Source organism: Palaemon carinicauda, chromosome 39 (assembly GCF_036898095.1).
Source record: "Palaemon carinicauda isolate YSFRI2023 chromosome 39, ASM3689809v2, whole genome shotgun sequence".
Taxonomy (NCBI): domain Eukaryota; kingdom Metazoa; phylum Arthropoda; class Malacostraca; order Decapoda; family Palaemonidae; genus Palaemon; species Palaemon carinicauda.
In genome coordinates, this window is record NC_090763.1 from 41,813,154 (window position 1) to 41,833,156 (window position 20,003).

Genomic DNA, 20,003 nt, shown 5'->3' on the forward strand with positions numbered 1-20,003 from the left:
ACTGACATAGGTAATGTTTGAAGAACACTCCTGAAGATTTTGATCTTATGTAAACCTGTAAGCCAGCAAAGGACATAGATTGGAAAAAATTTAAGGAAGAGCCAACTTTTCTGGGGTCATGGCCTGCTGGAATACTTTCAAAGTCAGCCCTTTTGATGAAGTAGGTTAGTTTGGACCTTAGCTGTTTCAGAGAAAGGTTAGATCCTGTCGACTTCCCTTTAAAAAGTTGACCGCCTTTAGAGGCCTGGCTGGCTCTTGGATGGGTAAGCTTCAAGGCTCTACACAGGGCACAGAGAAGGGTCCTCCTGTAATGGAACAATTTTCCATGGCCCTCAGCGTTTGGTTGGAAGTTCGTTTTTCACCAAGAATCCGAAAAATCAATGTGGCCATCATCCCTTGAAAGGGCCACAACCACACTGACTTTAGCACCAGAAGCCATAGCAAGCAAAAAGATAGACTTTTGAGTAAGATCCCTCAGAAAGGCAGAGGCGTTATCTATCGAAGAGGCAAAGTGCAAGACTTTATCCAACGACCATGAAATAGCCTTACAAGAAGCATTAGGTTTCAGTTGAGCTCAAGCCTTCAGGATCTTATTTAACAGCTCTTTATTGCGTTCGATATCAAAAGAATACACGATCGGTTTAGTTAGTGCCAAATTACATGAAGCAATAGTTGTAGAGACTAGACCTTGATCGTGTAATGAAATAAAGAAAGAAATACAGAAGTCCATAGAAATAGAAGAGGGCTGATGATTTTTCATGAACGCAACCCATTTTTTCCAGGAGGGCAAATATTGTCATTTTTTTGGTGTGTACTCTTTTATGAAGTCAATTCTTTCCCTTGCAACTCCAAATTTTCTTTGAGCCGCGAGGGCCAGAAGATTATTAGCTGAAGGGTTTTCGTTATCCAGGAGGAAGTGAAGACAGTTGTCTGTTGAACAACTTAAGACAGCACTGGAGATGGTAGAGGGATCTGTAGGGGTTTAAGTTCCAGAGCAAGAGGGTACCAATTGCTCTTGGGTCACTTGGGAGCCACCAGAGCTGCTGTTCCCTGAAAGTCCGTAGTTTATTCAGTACTTTCAGGAGGTTGAATTGAGGAAATATGTAGATGTGAGACCTCTGGTTCCAATCCAGAGACATCACATCTATTCCTGTCGCTTCTGGGTCCAAGTTTGGTGCTACATATCAGGGAAATTTTTTGTTGAAGCTCGTCGCAAAGAGATCGATTTGCAGTTCCGGTACTTGCTCTAGAATGAAACAGAATGATTTTATGTCCAGAGACCATTCTGTTTCCTGAGGCTTGGATCTCGATAGGGCGTCCACCGTCACACTGCAAACTCCTTCGAAGTGAACTGCTGAAAGATGCCATTTCCTTTTTTTTGCCAAAGAGAGAATGGCTAGGATTACATGGTTGATCTGAGGTGGTATGGAGCCCTGTCTGTTGACACAGTGCACTATTGTGTTGATGTTGATACCCAATTTTACATGTGATTTCGTCTTTGGGCATAGTCTCTTCAAAGTCTGAAACACTGCCATAGTCTCCAGAACATTGATGTGAAACTTCTGAAATGCGATCGACCACTGACCCTGCACTTTCGTGGAAGAGGAGTGTCCCCCCCAACCTTGTTCCGAGGCATCCATGTGAATAGTCACGGAAGGAGGAGGGTACTGAAGAGGGACGTCATTCGATAGACTCTTGGCAGTAGACAACGGCTTGAGCTGCTTCGGCAGTAAGGCCGGGGTTTTGTGGCGAAGATCTCTCCGAGCATTGGATGTCTTTCTTCTCCAGACTGTGTTGGCATCTTTGAGCCTTGCTTTCATGATTGGGTCCGTCACGGTAGCGAATTGTAACGACCCCAAGACCCTTTCTTTTTTTCGTCTGGAGAGTACTTTTTAACGAAGTAGGCACCTGACCGAGTTTGGGATTTCCTTTCTCTTGTCTTGTGGTCGAGAGAGGGTGTGTGACAGTAGGTTCCAGTGAAGTCCTAGCCACTGAAAGCTCCGAGCTGGAGATAGCCTGGACATCTCTAGGTTGATTTGGAAACCCAGAGATTGCAGGAAATTCATGACCTCTTGGGCTGTTTGAAGACATTCCGACTTCGTCGTCCAGGTACACCTTCACCTGAAGGCCTCTGTTCCGAAGTTGTAGGACAATGGCCTCGACCAGTTTCATGAAAATCCTTGGAGCTATACTGAGCCTGATGGGCATAGCTTTGAATACGTAGGCCTTTCTTGCCAGTCTGAAACCAAGGTAGGGGGAGAAGCGCCGAACTATCTGAAGATGCCAATAGGCGTCTGTAAGATCTATGGAGACAGTGTAGGCCACCTGGGGTACTAGGGTCCATATTTGCGAGATAGTCAGCATCTGGAACTTGTCGTTCAGAATGAATTTGTTTAGTGGGGACAAGTCCAGAATAGTTAGAAGTGTTTCAAGCTTTCTTGGGCACGCAGAATAGCTGCCCTTGAAAGATTATGGATTTTATGCAACGGATGACTCCTTTCCGGAGAAGCTCATGAACGTAATCCTCCAAAAAGGTGGTTGTGGGTTGAAAGAACCTCTTGAACTCGGATGGTTTCTGTCTCCATTTCCAGCCTAACCCTTTTGAGACTAGGCTGTGAGCCAAGGGATCGAACTCCCATTGATCCCTGAACAGGTGAAGTCATCACCCTACCAGGAGCTCTTCATTGTAGTTGCGAAGGACCTGCAACTTAAGACGTCTTGTCTCTACTTCCTCGGCCTTTAATTCGACCTACTCTTCCAGACCTTCCCCTATTACCGAAGCCCTTCCTTTGAGTTTTGGCAGGATGAAACGTGGCAGTAGCTCTCTCGTACACCGGGTTGAAGGCAGGAGACTGAAACATACTGCTCGGGGACCATGTAATCAGTCTGAGGAATGGCGGCAACTGAGGCTGTCACGACAGGAAAGGATTTCCTTCCTTTGAAGTGACTTCTGGGCTTTTAGTAGTAGGGTCCGTATTTGCGAGATAGTCAGCATCTGAAACTTGTTCAGAATGAATTTGTTTAGTGGGGACAAGTCCAGAATAGTTTGAAGAGTGTTTCAAGCTTTCTTGGGCATGCAGAAGAGCCGCCCTTGAAAGTTTATTAATTTTGTGCAATGGATGACTCCTTTCTGGAGAAGCTCCTTAACGTAATCCTCCAAAAAGGGGGTTGTGGGTTGAAAGAACCTCTTGAACTGGTGCGGTTTCTGTCTCCATTTCCAGCATAGCCCTTTTGAGACTGTGCTGTGAGCCCAGGGATCGAACTCCCATTGATCCCTGAACAGGTGAAGCCGTCCCCCTATCGGGAGCTCCTCATTGTAGTTGCGAAGGACCTGCAACTTTAGACTTCTTGTCTCTACTTCCTCGGCCTCTAATTCGACTGTCTCTTCCAGACCTTCCCCTGTTACCGGAGTCCTTCCTATCAGCTTTGGCAGGGTGAAACGTGGCAGTAACTCTCTCGTACACTGGGTTGAAGGCAGGAGACTAAAACGTACTGCTTGGGGACTGTGTACGCAGTCTGAGGAATGGCGGCAACTGAGGCTGTCGCGATAGGAAAGGATTGCCTTCCTTTGAAGTGATTTCTGGGCTTCTTGCCCTTGGGTTTAGGTTCTTCATTGGGGTAAATTTTTGTTTAGAGGAAATACCCCACTTGTCAATGAGGCTCTTATTCTCCTGAGCCACTTTGTCCATGACCTTTTTTAACCTGCTTCTCAGGGAATAGATCCTTCCCCCAGATGTTGGAGTCGATCAGTTTTCTGGGTTCACGTCTGATGGTAGCAGCAGCTAGGACGTATTCTCTACATGCTCTTCTGGCTGGGATGAAAGCATGGAAATCCCTATGAAACATGAGTATGGGAGTTTTAGCCAAGACAGGGAAGAGATCAGATTTGGAATAGTTTCCAGTTAACATCTCTAGATAAGATTGGAAGGTAAAAGAGGCAGAAAGTCTCTCTTTAGCTTCCAGTTCTCCCTTCAATAGGGATTCGGGAATCCTAGGCAGTTTCTCATTAAACTGTTTGCCTCCAATGTCTTTATTTTCCATCAGTGAATGTATATTAGCCCTTTTACCCCCAAAGGACGTACTGGTACGTTTCACAAAAGCCATCCCTTTACCCCCATGGACGTACTGGTACGTCCTTGCAAAAAAATGCTATAAAAATTTGTTTTTCATATTTTTTGATATTTTTTTGAGAAAATTCAGGCATTTTCCAAGAGAATGAGACCAACCTGACCTCTCTATGACCAAAATTAAGGCTGTTAGAGCAATTTAAAAAAAATATACTGCAAAATGTGCTGGGAAAAGAATAACCCCCTGGGGGTTAAGGGTTGGGAATTTCCAAATACCCCGGGGGTAAAAGGGTTAGACGTCCTCCCAATTGTTCGAATTGTAAGGAAGGGCTAGAGAGTCAGGTTTACATTCATTCCTCTAGCACTGGAAAGGGTCTGTTCTCCCTTACTGCTTTCAATACGGTCTCTAAGCTTTTAGAGGCAAAGGGGAAGACAGTATCTTTGGGGGCCACAAAAGTGTCCTTTTTCCTGCCGAAGGCAGAAAGTTGGGCATTAGTGAATTCAGCCGTCTTCAACTCCCTAACCAAATGGGATTGAGCCTTGCCATAATCCAGAATGATTGTTTCCTTAGGGATCTTATCATTCCTAATGGACACTTTCAAGTTAAGCCTTACTTAACAATAAGGATTATCGATCAATGGAAAGAATTCCAAGTCTGAAACTGGCTTGGAACCCAAACCATCCCCATTATGAAGGAACCCTTCGGTTAAGGCCATATTCTCAGCATATCGCCAAGGTTTCTTAACTGTGCATTCTGGTAGGCTCGAAGCTTGGGTAGCCTTAGAAGCAGGTGCCTGTTGTAAAGCTTCTATCCTCGCTGTTAGATCTGCTTGAGAACGTTCATATTTGGCGGTTAAATTCTCTATGAAAGCTTTCATGGACGCCATTAGTTCTAAATTACTGGGTAGCGAAGGTTTGTCTAATATCGGATCCGAGATGGTGGTGGAAGCTGGGGCTTGGGTGGAAAGTAAAGAGGCATTGGGAGCTGCACTCGCCTCATGTACATTCTATGACTCTTCCGAGGCTTCTGTGGTCAGCAGGATCCTCTCCTTCTCTACTGAAACAGAAGAAATAGTAGACATGTCATCTATATTCCAGCTCATGGCTTGCAGAGCGTCTCGGACTTCGTCATTTGCATGATCTGCTGGTACCGGCGGGAGTTGGACCGTCGGTAACTGGTGACCAAAAATGGAGGAAACCTCAGCCTAAGGAAAGAGAAGGTCCTTCAGTTCCAGAGAAGGGAGATAAGGGACACCTTGTTGAGAGCACTTCTGGAAGCTGTTAGTGGCATAGAAACCGGTTTGAAGGCGATCCATGCAAACTTTGCAGTAAGTAGGGTCCCAGATTGCAGTGGATCCCTTGGAAACATGGCAGCTTCCGTGTTTCCGGCAGGTCGTGCGGCCGCAGGGTAACTTGATCCGTCTGGTACAGGTGACAGCAGAACACTCCATGTTATCAGTGACCTGTAAAGATAAGAAATGTAAATGAGTACCAGTACATCATTAAAATATCATATCTTCTTAAAATTAGGAAAAATCTTTTATATCCATCTTATATAATCCTACACCCAAAGAATGGCTAAATCTAAAATATAATAGAACACATGCCAAACAGCTCGGATATCTGAAATGATTCATGAAGCGAAACATAATGACAGTGTGGTAGGATTATGGAGGAAAGGATCACATCAAAGGAATACCAGAACCTCCAGAGTATCAGAACAGCTTAAGAAGGCAAGTTCACTCGACATACTGCTTAGACCAGCAACAGCTGCCCCCGAGGCGGCAACAGCTGAGAGGCTGCAACTATTTCTAGTAGCCAGAAAAGAATGACCTGTCAACACCCCAGGCATGTCTTCACTAGGCGGCAGACGCATTGTAAAGTCAACAGGGGGAGAGGGGGCAATCCCAAGGGAAGGGTCGACACTCAGGGGAAGTACAGAAGTGAAAGGCAGATAATAAGAGAACTAGCCAGGACCTGATCATAATCATTAACTTACATAAAGTGGGGGTGCAGCCCATAAGATAATGAAAACCGTACGTGACGGCCAGGACGCTAAAAATTAAAAATTCAAAGGGTGTCCTGACAACCAGGCAGGATTCAATTAACCAATTCCAGAGAATAATGTTCCTCAGATGTGGGATAGGAAAGAGCAAATGACTAGTCTAAGGCTGCAGAGGGGGTGACCCATAGCCAACACACAGCTAGTGCTAGAAGAACTCAAGCTGACAAGACTGGAAGCAGAGGCAGGAGGCGGCACCTCTGTCTAGATAGGCTAACCCGGCAAGGGAGTCAAGACTCCATAGCCAGAGGGATATCTCAAGCTGACAAGATAGGAAGCAGAGACAGAAGACGGCACCTCTGTCTAGATAGGCTAACCAGGCAATGGAGTCAAGACTCCATAGTAAGAGGGATATAGCACAGGAAGAAAGGCTGCAGACATAGGACAAGCACTGCCAAGGTGGCAGAGGAGTGACCCAAGGGGTACCAAATTTATGCCTAGATAGGGTTAGGCCGTGGAAGAACTATGTAGGCAAGCCTAGCCTCCTAGCGGGTGAGGGAAAGCTCAAAAGCTATGGTGAGATGACTAAACAAGAGGAACATAGTTCTGGTACAGTCAGCTTATGGCCTAACTAGGGAGGGGAAGGGCCAGAGAAGCACCCAAGGGTGGTCTCTAAGGGAGCAGAAAGATTCCAACCAGGGGAGGGGAAAATCTCATCCACTTAGGCCAGGAAAGGTAGCCTTCAAGTAGGCACACTAACAGGCACAAGGAAAGGGGAAGGAGAGGTGGTGATGGGAGACTCAGAAAAGGGTGAGGTGGCATGACAGGAAGGCCTAGCAGCAACATGGAACAATAATAGTGTCCCAGAGGGGTTGCCACAATAGAGCACAGAGGACAAGTCCTCACGACAAGGCATAGCCTACCAAAGAAAAAGAGTGAAGCCTAATTATGGTTAAGGCAACACAAGGAGGTCTACTGGTCAGCATCAGAATAGGGGTACGGTGTTTTAATGGGTAAACATAGTAGTCACAGGGAACAGGATCCCGAGACCTGTGCTGCCTCGCCAAACATATAGGCTAAATGGAAAGTGAAAAGTAGTCACCCTAGGGTAACTGAGAACACTATCTATCTCCCAAAAGGACCTTCAAGACCGCAGCTCCCCGCCGTGACGAATCGATAGCGTGGTAGGATAGACGGCTTCACCCAAACCGTAAGGTTTGGTGAAAGATGGGAGTGGTGCACTAGTGAACATTTACCAGGTATGGCTGCTGGCTAGGGTAGGCTAGCTTAAGCCAATGCTAATAAGAAACACAAAAGAAACACCAAGGAAGAATGGGGAGATACCATATACATACCACACTTTAGAATAATAAAATAACATATTCTTAATGTAAATGACCAAATAACTCAAAATGTCTGAGTGTTTGGCGACATGATAAATGGCCCCGAAAGCCTGCCGGCTTTGGAACAATAAAAGCATGCAAAATAATAAAAGAAAACTGGGCGGAGACGCAAAATTCCCCAACACACGAAAGGGTGGATACGCAGCTTAGTTGATGAGGAAGAAGTTGAAGTATCCATGATCAAGAAACACTCAAAAAGCCAAGAAAACTAGCAGAAACTCTCCAAGCGAATGGGAAAGGTGGGGCTGCGAAGGGTAATGGTTCAACAGGAAGTGTGTTAGTCATAGCACATCTTTGAGATCGAGACAAGGTTAACTCTATTCGGGGAAGGATAGCCCTGGCTTGTTATTAACACATCCCTGATTTATACACGATTATCTCTCGGGATATTCGCTCCAGAGGTGAAGAACTATGTGATACCACTAAGGTATCTATATAATTTTTTTATATATCCCATCCTATATAATCCTACTCCTAAAGAATGGCTAAATCTAAAATATGATAGAACACATGCCAAACAGCTCAGAAATCTGAAATGATTCATGAAGCGAAGCATAATGACGGTGTGGTAGGAATATGGAGGAAAGGATCACATCAAGGGAATACCAGAACCTCCAGAGTAGGTCTATCAGAACAGCTTAAGAAGGCAAGTTCACTCATCGTACTGCCTAGACCAGCAACAGCTACCCCCGAGGTGGCAACAGCTGGAAGGCTGCAACTATTTTTAGTAGCCAGAAAAGAATGACCTGTCAATACCCCAGGCATGTCTACACAAGGCGGCAGACGCATTGTAAAGTCAACAGGGGGAGAGGGGGCAATCCCAAGGGAAGGGTCGACACTCAGGGGAAGTAGAGAAGTGAAAGGCTGATAATAAGAGAACCAGCCAGGACCTGATCATTATCATTAACTTACATAAAGTGGGGGTGCAGCCCATAAGATAATGAGAGCAGTACAAGACGACCAGGATGCTAAAGATTCAAAATTCAAAGGGTGTCCTGACAACCAGGCAGGATCCAATTGATCAATTCCTGAGAATAATGTTCCTCAGATGTGGGATAGGAAAGAGCAAATGACTAGTCTAAGGCTGCAGAGGGGGTGACCCATAGCCTACACACAGCTAGTGCTAGAAGAACTCAAGTTGACAAGACTGGAAGCAGAGGCAGGAGGCGGCACCTTTGTCTAGATAGGCTAACCCGGCAAGGGAGTCAAGACTCCAAAGCCAGCGGGATATCTCAAGCTGACAAGATAGGAAGCAGAGACAGAAGACGGCACCTCTGTCTAGATAGGCTAACCATGCAATGGAGTCAAGACTCCATAGTAAGAGGGATATAGCACAGGAAGAAAGGATGCAGACATAGGACAAGCACTGACAAGGTAGCAGAGGAGTGACCCAAGGGGTTCCAAATTTGTGCCTAGATAGGGTTAGGCCGTGGCAGAACTATGTAGGCAAGCCTAGCCTCTTAGTGGGTGAGGGAAAGCTCAAAAGCTATGGTGAGATGACTAGACAAGAGGAACATAGTTCTGGTACAGTCAGCTTATGGCCTAACTAGGAAGGGGAAGGGCCAGAGAAGCATCCAAGGGTGGTCTCTAGGGCAGCAGAAAGATTTCAACCAGGGGAGGAGAAAATCTCATCCACCTAGGGCAGGAAAGATAGCCTACAAGTAGGCCCACTAACAAGCACAGGGAAAGGGGAAGGAGAGGTGGTGATGGGAGACTCAGAAACGGGTGAGGTGGCATGACAGGAAGGCCCAGCAGCAACATGGAACAATAATAGTGTCTCAGAGGGGTTGCCACAACAGAGCACAGAGGACAAGTCCTCACGACAAGGCATAGCCTACCAAAAAAAAGAGTGAAGCCTAAGGATGGTTAAGGCAACACAAGGAGGTCTACTAGTCAGCATCAGAATAGGGGATAAGGTGTTTTAATGGGTAAACATAAGTAGACACAGGGAACAGGATCCCGAGACCTGTGCCGCCTCGCCAAACATATAGTCTAAGTGGAAAGTGAAAAGTAGTCACCTTAGGGTAACTGAGAACACTATCCATCTCCCAAAAGGACCTTCATGACTGCAGCTCCCCGCCGTGAGGAATCGACAGCGTGGGAGGATAGACGGCCTCACCCAAACCGTAAGGTTTGGTGAAGGATGGGAGTGGAGCACTAGTGAACATTTACCAGGTATGGCTGCTGGCTAGGTTAGGCTAGCCTAAGCCAATGCTAATAAGAAACACAAAGAAACACCAAGGAAGAATGGGGCGATACCATATACATACCACACTTTAGAATAATAAAATAACATATTCCTAAAGTAAATGACCAAATAACTAAAAATGTCTGAGTGTTTGGCGACATGATAAATGGCCCCAAAAGCCTGCCGGCTTTGGAACAATAAAAGCATGCAACATAATAAAAGAAAACTGGGCGGAGACACAAAATTCCCCAATACACGAAAGGGTGGATACTCAGCTTAGTTGATGAGGAAGAAGTTGAAGTATCCATGATCAAAAAAACACTCAAAAAGCTAAGAAAACTAGCAGAAACTCTCCAAGCGAATGGCAAAGGTGGGGCTGCGAAGGGGAATGGTTCAACAGGAAGTGTGTTAGTCATAGCTCATCTTTGAGATCGGGAGTTGCAACGGCTCTCTCTCCCACATATCCTACCTCATCCCTTATCCTTCGAGACAAGGTTAACTCTATTCGGGGAAAGATAGCCCTGGTTTGTTATTAACGCATCCCTGATTTATACACGATATCTCTCGAGATATTCGCTTTAGAGGTGAAAAACTATGTGATGCCTCTAAGGTAAATTTCTCTGGTATATCACTCGCATAATTATCCCAAGTAGAAGCTGCCAATGAGGAACTACCATCAGGACGACATGGCTCGAGCCCAAAAATATTTATATATATATATATATATATATATATATATATATATATATATATATATATATATATATATATATATATATACTTTGCACCACTTACTATGGTCCTAGTTGCGTACATAAAGGATAAGGGTTTGTATTTGTGTAGAAACAAATAACAAATTTGGAGAAAACTGTATTCTTCCTAACTATGCAAACCTCATGTACTCATACTTTCCTGCCATCACCTAACCCCTATAAAGTCCCGGCTGCAATCAGAATGAATGCCCATTGAGCAAGGGGCCCAAACTACCGGCCACCTGTTATAAAAGAATAATAGCCATATTCTTCAGCTTAGGTGATAATCTATACTGTACTATGTTAAGGACTCGGGTTTGTATAGTTAGGAAAGTACAAATTCCTTCCAAATTTGTTCTTTCCAGAAAATTTAATTGTACAGTATCTACATAGCTAGAAAATAGGTGTCCTCTGTTTAGTCATTAAGAGATATTCAGGTTTGATAAAAAAAAAAAAAAAGGAAAGCAACTTCTATACTGACATGTTATTTGAATATTAGGATCTTTGGCTTTTTATTTACTATATTATAGTTAAGGAGAAATGTGATGATACATCTATTATTGTTTATAAAAATTTCAAAAAAGAATTAAAGCTTCTTATTGGTTTGATTTTTTTTTGTGGATGTGCTGCTTTATCATTATCAGATATATTAGACGTTATTCTTAGCTGTATACTGGAAATTATTTCTCTCTCACATTCTGAGTATCAGATAAAAAGGCATTGAAAGTTTGCTACAATCCTTGTTGCTTAGAAATGCAATTTGAAAACAGTACTAAGATTTTTACCTCTAATCAAAATCACAACCCAGTTATTCATATAAATAAAGACCTTAATTGTACAGTACTCAATCTTAATAGATTAGCTTGTCTAACACTGTATTTTCTGTATGTTTGTAGGTTAAACTCTAACACTTCCTTTGATGAGGGCTGCTCCGCCTCATGGGGTCAGTATGAGTGACTACTCAGGTGTGCGTGTAGGCAGTGGATGTCACCCTTTGGAGGAGCTCAGTTTTAGGGAAATGACTGAGAGTGTATGTGGCCTTCTTCCCCACTACTCTTCTGTCACTTACCCTTTCAAGGAACTTAGGGTTATTACTATGTTAAATTATTGCTTTGTGAAGGGTTAATCCAAAAGGAGCTCCTTAATTTACTTAATGTTTATGCATTGATTAGACATTTCAATTAATTATTGTTAAAATATTTTAAATTATGGCTGATCTCTCAGCAGATTACCTGAACCTGATGCTTTCCTCCTCCTTATAGATCCTCTTAGGTGAAGAAGTGTAGGGTTGATAACAGTGTCGTCGTTGTTGTCTCATTTCAGCCAGCCCTCCGCGGTCCTAAGAGTCGAGACTGCTCGCTCGATCCTCCTTTTTGTCCTACTGGCACCTCTTGGTTTTTGTATGCGAGAGAGCAGCATGTAGATGTTCTTTTTCAAACTATAGAAACTTTGATATTTAGTGTTGCATTAGCATGATAGAGGGTGAACATCAATAAGGGCTGTCTTCTTTCTTGTTTTCTATGAAGAATATTTCAATTGGGCTTTTCATATTCATAAGGGATGCCATTGTTGGTAGGTTTTGCTTTTTGTATTCTGTAAATTTTACTTCAGACTGAATGAATGGTGAAAATGGAGTAAGATTTTTTGTGTATTTAGAAGACTGGTAGATATATCCCCTTTACTCTCATCAATGATTCAATACCTTTTTATTGACAAAAAGTTAATATGAAGTTTTAAGATTTTTGATGAGGTGTTTATTTTATAACATTGCATGAAATAGATGGCTTTTGTGTCATTTGTGAGCAGTTTTATATTTTTTTTTATTTAGTCATGCATTTGAATTCTAACTATGCACTTGCATCTTGTTAAATATTATGTTATCGATGCTCAGTAAGTATGAAATATGTAAATGTCTTTCAGTTCCCAACAAATACTTTGTAAAAGTGCCCCAGTAAAATGTTAATTAGCTCCCAGAGACTGACATGGAGTTTCCATATGCTTTATACATTACTGTCCTGAATTTGAGATCATTTATTATCCTCCATTGTCTCCCCCTCCCCTGACGTAAGTATGTTAAACATAATTCCTATGTAGTGACTTTATGATGCAGGAAGGAGCTTTTCCTTAAACTGATACCAAAAGTTTTTTTTTTCTTTTTTATTTTGTGGAACTCCATAGATTGAATTAAAAAAAGGAGTCTGAATTCCTGATATGAAGAATCAATTTATATTTGTTAAAATTAGGTTATTGAATATCATAGAGCTCGAGATTTATCACTTTGAAGTAAGATATTAGGAAGGAGATAAAATTAACATCCTAATACACGGATTTAACTTGAAATATGTAAGCATGAGCAGTGTGTTCTTATTACTGCTGATATATTTTGCATTGCCAGAAAAGGTCAAACTTTAAAAAGCTTATGTAACATAGCTGTAAAAGCAATGTAGTATTTGACAAAATTTCTCCTTTTGTGAATTTTCATAGACTGAATTGATAAGATTGTCTTAATTTTTGGTATTAAGAATCAACTTATAGATATTCAAACCGTAGGATTTCTGAATATCATAGAGCTCTTGAGATTTATCACTTTAAACAATTTAAATTGGACAAACTCTTAAGAATAGTCAAATGAGTCTTAAAAATTTTTATCCAATAATTTCCTCATCAGCTTTGAGTTATATTAAAGGCACTACCAGTAAAATTCAACCAGGATCAATTTACTTCCTGAGTGCAGTAGTAAATAATATACCATATGCATTGACATATTCTTTAGCCAAAGAGTTGTGCTACTTAAGTATAAAAAGTAAATTTTACAAAAGTTTTGAAAGTTTTTTTCTTATTACATTACATCTAAACATTCACAGGTCACATAAATTGAAGATGTTCATTTTTTGGAAAAAGTCAAAAACCTCTGCCATCGCATTTTATCTTCCTGCCTTGTACTTAGCCACTGAATTTTACCCATGATTATGTGATTGGTTACTTCATTATTTAATATATGTCTTCACTGCACAATTATATATTAGAATGAAGATCAAACTGGAACATAATGTTTTTAACTATTTTTTTAGCTTTATTAAAATTTTTAAGTTTGTTGTCAATCTTCACTGTTTTTTCTATTCCCAGAAAATCTTGCATTACTATATAAGGTAATCTGTGACTAAAAGTACAAATAATACACAATAACAGAATTTTGATAGTAAACTTTCCTATTTCTATACTCAACCTGATGTTCATATTGCTTCTTCACCAGAAGCCCGGTTTAATCGACAATTATCCGTAAGAATTTGAATTTTTAAAATTTTCCCATTTCTTTTACTTCAATACATTCATACATGCCCTTAACAAAGGAATGGAACCGTCTACTCATAGAGGTAAGTGGTAAGAACCCAAGATTTGCCGCATTGATACCTTGGTCTTCAGTTTCGAATTTGACATTATCTTTCCTCTTGCTACAGTACCATGAACCAGTGGGGAGGGAGGGTTGGTATGTATTGGAACATCAGGTGAATATCCTCATCATCATCTCTTCCTACGCCTATTCACACAAAGAGCCTCAGTTAGATTTCGTCAGTCCTCTATATCTTGAGCTTTTAATTCAGTACTCCATTCATAATCTACTTCACGCTTCATAGTCCTCAGCCATGTAGGCCTGGGTCTTCCAACTCTTCTAGTGCCTTGTGGAGCCCTGTTGAACTAATCTCTCTTGGGGAGTGCAAAGAGCATGCCAAAACCATCTCCATCTACCCCTCATCATGATTTCATCCACATATGGCATTCTAGTAATCTCTTTTATTGTTTCATTTCTAATCTTGTCCTGCCATTTAACTCCCAATATCCTTCTTAAGGTTTTGTTCTCAAATCTACTAAATCTATTGGAGATTGTTTCATTATCATACCATGACTCATGTCCATATAGTAACACCGATCTCACCAAACTGATATATAGTCGGATTTTTATATGTAAATTCAGGCGATTTGATTTCCTAACTTTACTTAAACTAGCCATTGTCTGGTTTACTTTTTTTAATCTTTCACTAAACTCCAATTCTTAAGACCCTCTAGCGATCATAGTTCCTAAATAATTAGATGATTCTACCTCATTAATTCTTGCTCCTTACAATTATATTACATCTTCCATTGCATACTCCGTTCTCATCATCTGTCTTTCTTCTATTTATCTTGAGCCCAACGTCGTGTGATATTACATGCATTCTTGTAAGCAAGCCTTGCAAATCCTGTGGTGTTCTACTAGCAAGGACAGCATCATCAGCATACTCTAGGTCTGGTAATTTCTTATCACCAATCCAGTCCAATCCTTCTCCACCATCTCTGACTGTTCTACGCATTACAAAATCCACGAGGAGGATAAACAACATAGGTGATAATACATTCCGTATTAGTACTCAGCTGTTCACTGGAAATTCATTTGATAATACTCCATTAACATTAACTTTGCACTTGCTATGCTCTGATGCTCATGAACAGACTTAATCAAATTCATATATTCAAGAGGAACTCCATAATAACACAGGACTCTCCACAAAATTGGTCGAAGCACACTATCAAAGGCTTTTTCATTGTCTACAAATGCCATCAAAAGTGGATTCTATGCATTGCTGTACAACATGTCTTAGAAAGAAAATTTGGTCAGTGTAACTTCTGCCTATTCAAATCCTGCTTGTTTATACTCTCACCTTTTCATCAATCTTTCTCCCCAGTCTTTAGAATAAGCTTACTATATATTTTCATAACAATTTACATAAGTGTTATGCCTCCATAATTATTCCAATCAGTCAGGTCTCCTTTTTGTAGCCATTTTCACCAACACTCCTAACTCCCATTCATCAGGTTTTGCCTCTTCATGCCACGTTCTACAAAATAATCTTGTAAGTATTCTGGGAGTCACTTCATTTTCGACCAGTATCATCTCGGCAGGTATTCCATCGTATTCAGGGGCTTTCCATCTCTTGAGTTTTGTAATGATATCTTTGACTTCAAACACACTGAATTCATTCATGGACACATCAAAGTCTTCATCAGCTTCAGGTATATCACTCAAATTATTCCCTTCGTATTTCCGATTCATAACCTCACTAAAGTGTTCCATCCAACGTTGTCTTTTTTCATTTTCTGTTGTTATAACAGATCCATCTCTCTTTTTGATGGGTATATGCTTCTTCTTTACCATTAATAATTCTATGAGCGATTCTTACATCATAGCCACTCCCTGAGTTCATAGCTTTGTCTGCCTCATCTGTTTTACTGTCTAAATTTTCTCTCTAGTCATTCCTGCATTTTCTTTTGACCTCATTATCAATACTGGAATGCTTAGCATGCTCTGCCTTGTAATTTTCATTACTTCCTCGAAAACTTTCAACAATCAATTTCTGTCTTTGTCGTCTTTTTATAGTATCCCTATTTGTTGACCGAATGCCCTAATTATAGTAACTTAAGAAATAGATTTCTGTTTGAGGCTGGAGGTGAGGATGGCAGGTTCATCCTTGCCAAGATTCTTGGACATGATGTGTCCTACTATGCGAGCGGCATTTTTAGATTTATTTTAGAAGCAGGTCTTACGGAAACTATTTAGCTTGTATAATGACATTTTAACTTTTATGGTTTTAATTGAATTCTCTTTTATTTTTCATATATAATAAATGCTATCAGCGTCAATGACCTTAGCTGTCAGGATGCCAGAAAACTTTCAATCAATCAAAACCCAAGTATCATTTGATATCCATTGCTTTCTCCTTGTAACTCCTTGTCCTAAGACTTCACTACCAACTGACTGATATATGTTCTTAATATCACACCATACTTCATTAATTGTCTGTTCTTCGTCTCAAAGTATCCAAGAGTGCAAATCGATTCCTAAATTCTATTGCAAATGTTTCTCTGTGCTCTTCTTCTAAAAGCTTAGTTTTATCAAACCTAGGTATTCTATCTACCTTTCTGTTAGGTGCTTTCAGTTTTGATTTCAGTGTGACAATGAGGAGCTGGTGATCACTACCAATATCGGCACCTCTATAGCTTCTTACATTTCTCAGAGACCTCTATCTCTCTTTATCAATGGCTATGTGATCTATCTGATTTTTGCAATTGCCACATGGCGAAGTCCATGTATATTTGTGGATGCCCTTGTGCTGAAAAAGAGTGCCTCCAATGACAAGATTGTTTGCTGAACAGAAACTAATGAAATGTGCTCCATTTTCATTTGCAACTTCGCCAAGACCCTTGACACCCATCATATTCTCTATCCCTAGATTATTCCTTTCAATTTTAGCATTGAAGTCACCAAACAAAATTTTCATATCTCCCTCTTAGATCTCATCTATTACACACTGCAGTTCTTCATAGTATTCATCTTTCCTTACTTCAGGAGAATCATTTGTTGGTGCATAGCAAACTATGATACTCATATTGCACTGCTTTGATTTGAACTTTGCTAGTAACAATATATTATTTAATGCCATTTTTGCTCGTGGTGTCATCATCATTCCTATCCCTTCTCTTCCAACTCCATCAGTTCTTCCTGAATATATATATATATATATATATATATATATATATATATATATATATATATATATATATATATATATGCCTTGGTCTAAATTTACCTTACCAATCCCCTTACAACGTGTTTCACTTAGGGCCAAGATATCCAAACTATATTTCATAAATTCACTCTCCACTTGCTGTAACTTCCCAATCTGATTCGTGATTCTAACATTCCATTTACCAATTTTCAATTTTTCTTTAGTACATATTTATGAACTGGAAGATTCTTAGCACCTGGCTACGCCTCAGACTGGAGGCCATTCTGTCATCTCTTGCCTTTGATGAACTAAATCCATAGAGGATTCATTGGCCAGATCCATCAAAGGATAGCGAGTTCCTTGTAATGTGCAGTGCCAATTAAATATAGAAATAAGAAATTTTATTATTGAAATTCTGCTTATTTCCATGAACCTCCCCTGATATTCCTATTGCTGATTTTCACACTGTTGGAGGTGGGCACAATTTAAAGAGTGAAAGGGATAAATTTATGTACAAATACTGGAACAAGAGTAAAGGTTACTAACCTGTCTAAATTACTCTTGACAAACTGTTTAAGCTAGGGTTTGAAATATGGGACTCCATATTGTTTACTGAATAGTAATTAAAAATACCATACTGTAGATTGTCTCTAAATGTTCCTTTTGATCTAGATAATATTTGAGATCAATTCTAAATTAGATATTAAATACAATCTCATATTCTTAGATAAGCGAGTACACCATTGAGCTGTTGCTAAAACTCTTATCAAAAAATATATCTACAAAAGGTTCAGGGAAGTGGCTGCACTCCTAATATCGTGTACTGTACCTTCATTTTCAAGCATTTTATGATTTTTGTATCTAATTTCTTGTGACTTTTCGCAACCAAATTTTCAACTTGGAACATCGAACAAATTAGGGACATTAGCTCTACGACCTTTTGTTTTATTCAAGTACAACTGTATGGGTCTAACTAGTCAGAGAACTATTTTCTATTGATCTGTCTTCCTCCCATTTTAGGGAAAGGGATGTGAAAAAATTAAAGCAGACTTAGTCTTAAAATAATTTTTGGCTCTGAAGGAAGGTCAAAGAGATGAGCCTATCTTTACCAATAACGCTTGTAATTCACTTATGCATTTAACTTATCCTAAAATTAACAGAAAAAAAGTGTTTTGGTCGTGATATTCTTAAGAGATAGGTTTACAATTGGTTCAAATCTCAAACCTTTTAAATACTGTGCTGCAAAACCACATCCAAATTATAGAAAATATACATTACTAGTGGAGGTCTTTCAATACAGATTGCCCTGAACACATTTGCTACAACACCTGAAAAGGATAGATCTAATCCCAAATGCTTCAGTACAGAATTAAGCATGGATATATATCTTCCAATGGCTGAAATAGAAAATTTCTTGTCATGAAAAAACTTAACAATATTTCAAGGTAGTCCTAGTCATAGACAGATTCCTATATTTGCACCAATGAAAATAAACCTTCCATTGTCTTTGATATAAATTGTTGGTAGACACCCTTCGTGTGGTCAGATGTAGCACGAATGGATTTGGATGTATCACCTCTGATATTGGCTGATTGAGCAGATTGATTCTGTACAGCAACCTTCTTGGGTGGTCCAACAACATGGGCCATAGATCGATGAACTATTCCCTCAGACTGAAAAACCTGAAAAGAGGAACTGTTGCTGGTATCATCCCCAAATATAGAATCTACAAAGTCGGTTCCTGGAGGGACTTCTTGACATTGATTTAGACCCAACCTGAGTAACAAAACTTTGAGCTTAAATCATCTGTGAATCACATGAAATTAGCCAATCATTCAGGTAAAAAAGAACTCTTAGTCCCAGTAACCTTAACCATTTTGAGATGGTGGTCATCATTCCAGTGAACACCTGCGAGCTCGAAACATAGGCACTTGAACTGATACACCTTTGATCCATTGACAATAAGGATTTCCATTGAATTTAGATGAATTGGAATGTAAAAATAATGCAATTGAAAGGTCTATCAAGAAGATCCAATCTTCTGTTTGTTTCTTCAAAGAACCGTTGAGGATATTTCCATGGAGAACTTTGTAAGCACTGTGAAAGTGTTGAGTGCTAAGACATCTAGAACCTAGTTTCCAACCTCCTGAGCTTTCAGACACTAGGGAAGGGTTTATGATATCTCCTATCACATCCTTCTCTAAAAGCTTCACAATTTCTAGTTGCAATAATTGAACTTTAGCTGCACATTATTGGTGAGATAACGGAGCCTGTTTCTATGATTAAGGCAGGTTGGGAGTTGGTTGTATTTGGTAGCCATCTTTGACCCCACCCAATACCCACTGGTCGGGCTCTTATCTTTCCTAAATGGGGAAAAAGTAGGACAGTTTTCCACCCTACTGGACTTACGCTGAAAGGACCGTGATACTGTTCTATAATAAGGTTTTCGAGTCCCGTTGGCAATCATTCTGGAATGTCTACTGTAATGGAATTCTGTTGTGTTATATCTTGAACAAGAGGGCCTCCTCTTGGCCTTTCTGAGTTTGAGAAATATCAACTGTAACTGGAAGGATGGGTATTTTTAGGAACCAATCTCAGGACATGGGTTGGAGTTCTTTTTTCTACTTGAGCAACTGTCTCTTGAGTTTTTCTCTTTCTCATTTTCCTGTCCTGCAAGAGAAGTCATGTAAACATCAGCGGATGGTTTACCCTACGAAAAGAGGGTAGCTGGAGAAGTGTGTAGACTCGTGCCTACATTAATTCTGGTAGTGTTATTGTGAGACGAGCTGATGGCCAAGCATTTAAGTGAATGTTGTCCATTGTCATCTGAAACATGATGAAAATTATCAATTTTGGTTGAAACCTCGTTCACCTCCTAAGAGTTTAAACGAATCATGATATACCATGCCATCCACTTAAGTAATATAAGACTGTTGTTAAGCACTTATTTTAGTGAGTGGAAGGATATTAGAATCAAGACAACTCACTGGGTCTTCTGCCTCACAATCTAGTTATCTTATAGAGTGACTAGTATTGTGGTTTTGCAAAG

At 40.4% G+C, this 20,003-nt stretch overlaps 1 protein-coding gene across 21 annotated transcripts in view; it reads left to right on the forward strand.

Moving 5' to 3' along the window:
- The window catches only part of LOC137631142 (synapse-associated protein of 47 kDa-like), a 717,291-nt gene that overhangs the window by 687,634 nt on the left and 9,654 nt on the right, over nt 1-20,003 (forward strand). Inside the window, exon 12 of one of the 21 annotated variants that reach the window (XM_068362837.1) lies at nt 11,309-11,355. The exons of the other annotated variants lie outside the window; for them this stretch is intronic. Coding sequence (XP_068218938.1) covers nt 11,309-11,313 — 5 coding nt within the window. The 3' untranslated portion in view covers nt 11,314-11,355. The remainder of the gene's footprint in view (nt 1-11,308; nt 11,356-20,003) is intronic. 21 annotated transcript variants of the gene reach the window in all.